At 36.5% G+C, this 6826-nt stretch overlaps 1 protein-coding gene across 1 annotated transcript in view; it reads left to right on the top strand.

Moving 5' to 3' along the window:
- Positions 1–1637, top strand: part of CAND1 (cullin-associated and neddylation-dissociated 1) — a 26522-nt gene extending 24885 nt beyond the window's left edge. Inside the window, exon 14 of the mRNA XM_009327569.1 lies at positions 535–1637. Within this exon, the coding sequence (XP_009325844.1) occupies positions 535–759 (225 nt within the window). The 3' untranslated portion in view covers positions 760–1637. The remainder of the gene's footprint in view (positions 1–534) is intronic.
- Positions 1638–6826: the final 5189 nt, after the last annotated feature.

Raw genomic sequence — 6826 nt, 5'->3', positions numbered from 1 at the left:
ACAGTCATTTAATGTCTATTACTGTAATCTGTTATATTTCACATCAAGAAACTTGACTAATTTGTGTTTGATTCACTGAAACGTCTTTGAGAATTCTAACAGAAGGTTAAGCAGTTATTCTAATGAAGGTCAACTTTTTAAAAATTTCTGTTCTCTGGAAACTGGGAGTATTGTGATAATGTCATTTTAATGTTGTTCACTGGCCTTACTAGCTAGAGGTTGGCTGCTGTAATTGTTTTGATTTGGTAATTGACTTGGTAGCTTACAACCTTCTTCTGCTTACCTTGCAGTATTCAAGTTTCAGTCTTATTTGTAAACTGCTGGCAAAAAGTCTGCTAAAAAGTAGATGTTCAGAGGGTTTTTTTTCTTGTTGTCATTGGGGGGGGGTTTGTTTTAAGAGCTTAGGCCATTTTGAAAGCTTTGCAGAGTGGTAGTATGGAAGGAAATAGGTCTTTGTAAGATATGTTTTTTTAAGGTGGGTGTAGAGGGAGGGTTAAGCAAAAGTTTCAAACATATTTTCATTTTTTTCCCTAGGTAAAGGCAAACTCAGTGAAACAGGAGTTTGAAAAGCAAGATGAACTGAAAAGATCTGCTATGAGGGCAGTAGCAGCGCTTCTAACCATTCCAGAAGCAGAGAAGAGTCCATTAATGAGTGAATTTCAGTCACAGATAAGCTCTAACCCTGAGCTGGCAGCCATCTTTGAAAGTATCCAAAAAGATTCATCATCCACTAACTTGGAATCAATGGACACTAGTTAGATGTTTGTCCAAAATGGGGACCATTATGTTGAACCATATGATGCACTGAATTGACAGGTTATGAGTAAGAAACAGAAAAAGTACATAATCTACACATTGTTCCACTTTATTTACCTTTATGGAGACAGTTGGCTTTTCCCATTGTTGCTTTTCTAGCATTTATTCCAGAAATGTATTTCCATAATCCAGAGTTTGTTAACCACTCTTGTTTTAGTGGATTTGGCCATATTTGGGAATTAAAAAGTTGACGCATGGTGTATGGAAATAGGTTCCAACATCCATTTCCCTGTAATGTTTAGGATTAAAATGTCAAAATTTTGTGACCATGATTTTTTTCTTTTATTCACTCTTTCTACTTGTAAACAAAAAGGGGGGGAGGGGGAATCAAGCATCCAGGTGCACCATGTTTTTGTATAACTTTTTATTCTTTTTTGTTTCAGCTTCATAAATTGGTTTGGCTGGCAGATGAATTCTGTGTAAGACTTATTATATTAAAGAGAGGGTTTGGGCACAGTTCAAAAAAAGCAGACATAAATGTCCTTTTTAAAGGTGTGGGGATTAGAAAACAAGTATCCCTGTTCACACTAACTTTGCATGAGCAAGTTTACAAATATATATTGTCTGTAAAACAGCATGTGCAGTTTATTCGTAATGCAAGTTAAAATAAGTTCTACTGTATCAGTGCAGTTTTCAAGTATTTTGACATATAGAACATTCATACAGGAAGGGACGAATGAAGGTTGGTTGTCTTAGCCTGGCTTTTTAAAATGCCAGTAGTATGACCCTGCAGATGTTCTTACAGTAAATATGACAACTCCTGTAGTTTTCATGGTTTTTCATACTCAAAAGCTGGATCCCCTGGAATTGAGATGGACAAACCAGAAGATCAGAGGGAAATAGGATGAGATGGAGGTACAATAAGTAGAGAACAACAATAGCTGCTAAGTGGCTGCTGAACTCTGGATTCAATTTTGCTTTTGTTTTAAAAGTATGAAAGGAGGTTTCTTCGGTGGCTTCTACCTCCTATTCTTCATCCAACAGCTTTTGTTAAGGCACTAATATATGGTGTTACCTAGACAAGTATTGCCAGACCATCATTTTGTGCCTGTCAAAATGTTTTCTGGCATCTGGAACCACCAGTAGATCACGGTGCTGCAAGTGTCATACAGTATTCTGGTGAGATAGGAAACAGGGAATGGTCTTAAGACTGGAGAGAGATAGAAAGGAAACAGATACGAGAAAAAAAAAAAAATCTGCCGTGAATATGCTGAGGTAATCTAAAAGTGGATGAGAAGGTGATAGCTGGCAGTCCTGCAATGAACTGGATTTGGGAATTTAATAGCAAAAGATGGGGAACCACTGCCTCAAGTTGAGACTTGTCATTACTTGGTTAATGCAATTGCTTAGTTGTCTTTTTTTGGTCAGATCTGAAATTGATTTTTCTCTAGTTAACTGGTATTTTTTAGCTAGTTTGATATTTTGGAAACCTGTTACGTGGATACGTGGCATAAGCTGCTACGTGACTAAACAAACATACAGTTTTATGACCTCAGAGATGGTTTCTCGTGAGCATTGGAGTTCGGGGGCAAATTCTTCACCTTACATGCTTGCAGCTTGGGAAAAGCAAGGGAGATATTGGTGCATTTTACTTTAATAAAAGGACCTGAACGAAGAGATCTATGAGCTCATTCAGTAGTAACAATTTTAATGCTGTAGAAATTTTTGAAACTGTAGCTTTCTCTGTCTCCAAAGTCTCCATATTAATGTAACAATTGTCTTCTAGAAGTAGAAATAAATGAGATTAAACGTACCAACATATCTAAATGTCATGAAAAAGAATGGGATGACTCTAGAGAGAAACCATATGGTAGAAGAAGCACTGTGAATAAGGTGCATTTTGTCTTGCTGTATAACTCATCTACTTCAATTACAGCAATATACAGGCCTCCTAATTAAGAATCTGTTGTGCTAATTAGTTGTGAAACTAATCTTAGAACTTTTTTGTATTAAGTTTTCAGGATGCATTAAAACGTTTTATAGACCTAAAGCTAGGTGTGAGAATGGTATGATAAACATGAAATGTGAGGCTAAAATATGTAAATGGAGTAGGTGACAACGGTAGGCAAACGGAATACTTAGATTTGTAGTTGAGACTTGTGTGTGTTTATGTACTACTATAACACCTGTGGTGGATGCAAATAATCTTCGCTTTGTTTTACAGTATGTTACAGTGGAGCAAGCTTAAGGACAGAAGAGAAGGTTGAGCTATATTACATAGTGAATGCTTTCTTGCAAGAGAGTAATTTTCACTTTGACCACTGATGAAGCAGGTGGGAACATAAGAATTAAGTCTTCCCTGTAAATTACAGAAATTCTAAGAGTGTAGTTCTCTCCAAGTAGCAGTTGGTTATTTTGGCAACGCAGGAAGACAGGCTCGTAAAGGTTGTAACCTTTATACACCATAATTACTGAAATTGTTTATTAGTTTTATAAAATCTAACCAGGTTAGGTGTTCAAATTCCACTGACTTTCACTGGATCGCTTGATTGAAAGGTTTTTTTGTTTTTCCCCACTGTATATCCAAGTATTGGGGTAAATCTGGTGTATCTATGCTTCTAGTGCAATTCGGTTCAGGTAATTCTGTTAAGGATGATGTCAGGAATACCTGTAGCTGTTCTTTAAATGCTAAATATCTGAAAGTAAAATATGAAATTACTCTCACTAAACCAAACCCAGAATTCTGAAAGGCTGCTCTTACAGATTTTTGGTATGATTAGAACTTTCTCTAGTGTTTTTCATCATTTTGCACACAGGCAATTGATACCAATTAATAAGCTTGCACATAACACAGAAATGGTTGGCTGGTCCTCACATTGTAGATTCTTGCCTTTAAATATTTTTGTATCTCAAAAGTACTTAATGCTCTGATTTTCTATGAAAAATCTTTCCATCCTTGCAAGGGAGGTCTTTTCTAAAATTATAAATTGAAAACTACAAGTACCTTAAAAATGCTGCACTTCAGTCATGTGAATTGATTTTTTAATATATAATTTTCCTTCAAAATATTACATCTAATATAGCAGTTGACAAAATAAAAAGAGCTGAACTACTTCCAGATTGCATTTTTGAGGTGAACAAAGCAGTACATATACATGTAAGCAGCATTGCTTCTTTCAAATGAAGGATTATTTTAACATTTCATCAACTCAAATTAGAAATATGAATTAACAGTTCATATCTGCTACTATTGTATTTGCCTTAACAAATATACTCAAGTAATGATGCTAGGAACAAGTTCACCCTGCTCTGGTGCACTGGTTAGTAGTAGTGATTCAGCAACTGTTCTCATATTTACTGGAACTTCCCCTTCCTCGCCTCCCCTTGAGGTGACTTTAAAAGCAAAGTAACGTGGCCTTGGAAGCGCGTGGGGTTTTTTTGTTGGTTTGTTAATCCTGATCATTCTGACTGAAGTGACACTTGTTTCTGCCAAATACCAAACAGTTAAGCCTGCAGCATTTGAGTTTTATTTCCCTGTTGCTCTGAACTTGAGATAAAAAGTACTTTTTTGTTGTTACTGTTCTTAAAATTAATTTCCGAGAAATGAAAAATACCAGTCAGTTTATTACTTTCTTTTTGTCCTTGTTTCCTCCTTGCTATGAGATGGAAAGCTTTGCTTGCTGCACTATTGAACGGGAACAGGCGGGCATCGTGATAACAAGCATTGCCCCCTGCTCCAGAAGAGCTCTTCAGTATAGAGTTATAGCTCTTACACCAAAACTGAGCTTTTTCATCAATATCCACTTGTAATTTTTCATTGTGTCTGAGTTTGGGGGAGGAGAAGGAAATCTGAGTTCTTGGGAATAATGAAGTAAATTAATCTTCCATGACCAGTGTTGGTGAAGTGGGGAAGTTTTCTGCAAGAGGTGCTTCTGTGAGGATCAGGCAATTTTGTCTTGGTAGGGCGTTAAGACTTATTTAGATTCGTTTCCACTCCATGAGGCTTTAATGTTTCCACATAATCTTTGAAAAGGAGAAACTTGCTTCAAGAAAGGTCATCCATCCCCCAAAACAAACAAAAGGGCTTCTGTTGATTTTAGTCTGTATATTGTGGTTTAGAACATAACCCTGAACCAGGAAAGAAATAAGAGTGTATTTCTGAGAACCACACAGACGCTGACTGGAAGACAGATGTTACTTGAAATGTAGCACTGAGAAAGAGAAAATGAAATTGTAAAGTCAGAATATTTTCATTTAAAATAATTCTTTTCTTTTGTATTCTGCCTTTGATCATATTTTTGAAGAATGGGAAATACAGAAGGAAAAAAAAGTAATTAGCAAGCTGTGAACTTCCGTGATCCCAGAACTTAAGGGTTTAATTTCTATTCCTTGCTGCTTCCTTTAAAAAAAAAAAAAAATCCAACCAGGGGTATTTTGACAAAAGTACATAGTAATTCTGAAAAGACTTTTATTCTGAAGGAGTTAAAGGTTTTTTTACTATATTTTCATTATTTTTTCTTCTATTCTGAAGAAATTCTTTCCCTTCGTATGTGGATTTCTCTCACCTGACAATTTGGAGGCAGTTCCACATGGCTGCTGCAGACTTTAGGAAATAAGCTGTGTCACTTGGTTCAGCACAGTAAAGATATTCCTGTAGCAGAAAAAGTTTGCAATTCACTCTTTTCCAGTGTTCTTTTATTAATAGATTTTAAAAGAAAATTGTTCACATATGACTGTAGTTTCCATTCAACCTCTAGCCATTCTTCTCTTCAACTGAATAAGTATTGGACTCTTAATCATCTTGATTACTGTTACTTTGGTGCCACCCTTCCTGGGGATTCTTGATGTTGTAATCTCAAGTCCTCTAGAAGACTTTTTTCTTTCTCCAGTCCTTATTAAGGTTATTTGCTAGAAGGCTCAGGTTTATCTCCCATATCTACGATATTTCCATTGTGCATGAAGACAATTTTTCCATGAATTGTGTGTAGTACCCATTTTATGGAGGGATTTCTCAGAGAGATGCTATGCTTAAATGCAACTGAATGCCATTTTTGAGGAAGTTCATAGTTCAACCACTCCCCTCTGCAGTGAAAATCCAGTATATCTAAAATTCACTGGAATTTAGAGTATTTAAAAAAAAAAATACACATTTCCTTATTTAAACACATACTTAAGGACAAAATAAAACAATTTGTTCCATGTGCAGCATAACTAATGCAATGTGGCTTCATGTAAATTTTTCTCTTGCCCCTCAATTTCTTAATGCTTGCACTGTATCAAATGATCTGCAGCTCTGGACCAGCTTGTCAGTACGACGGTGTTTTATGTTGTAACAGCTAAGTTCTGTCTACTGATGGAATGTATGGGAGGAGCTACTTCAATTCTTTTCCCTCCATAGCTTCTGATCTTCACACAGGTAGCAAACTTTGAAATGTCAGTCATGTTCAACAGAAGGGGAAAAATTGACCAGCGTTTAAAAAAAAATACTGGATTTCCCATGATCCTGATTCCTTTTCAAAGTCAAACAACTTTACCATATTTTTTTCCAAATGCAAAGATGATCAAATGAGTCTTTATTAGGAGGAAGATACTAAATTGAAGTGACTGAGTTGCACTGAGTTCTTGTTTTTCCCAACACTGTAGGTTGGAAACCCGTATCTCTGGTTTGAATTGCGATTTGTTTACAAAAACCATCTTGTCATCAAAATCAGAAATGTCGAACTGAAGCTGCAGATGGATGAGATGGTTGATTTTAGTACCTTGGCAGGGGGCAGCCAAAGTAAAACTCTGCACTGCTTTCTCACATGGTACCAATTTTGGCATATAAAGTGGCTTGAATTCAGCTCTAATAAAATGGTAGAATATTTGTATCTCCAAGTAGAAGCATAGAATAGAATCATAAAATAGTTTCAGTTGGAAGGTGCCTTTTAAAGGTCATCTAGTCCAACCCCCCTGCAATGAGCAGGGACATCTTCAACTAGATCAGGTTGCTCAGAGCCCCGTCCAACCTGACCTTGAATGTTCCCAGGGATGGGGCATCTACCACCTCTCTGGGCAACCTGTGCCAGTG

This window comes from Pygoscelis adeliae, unplaced genomic scaffold, assembly GCF_000699105.1.
Source record: "Pygoscelis adeliae isolate BGI_AS28 unplaced genomic scaffold, ASM69910v1 Scaffold113, whole genome shotgun sequence".
In the NCBI taxonomy this organism is placed as follows: Eukaryota; Metazoa; Chordata; class Aves; order Sphenisciformes; family Spheniscidae; genus Pygoscelis; species Pygoscelis adeliae.
The sequence above is the reverse complement of the archived record's forward strand: the minus strand, read 5'-3'. Positions and strand labels throughout refer to the sequence as shown.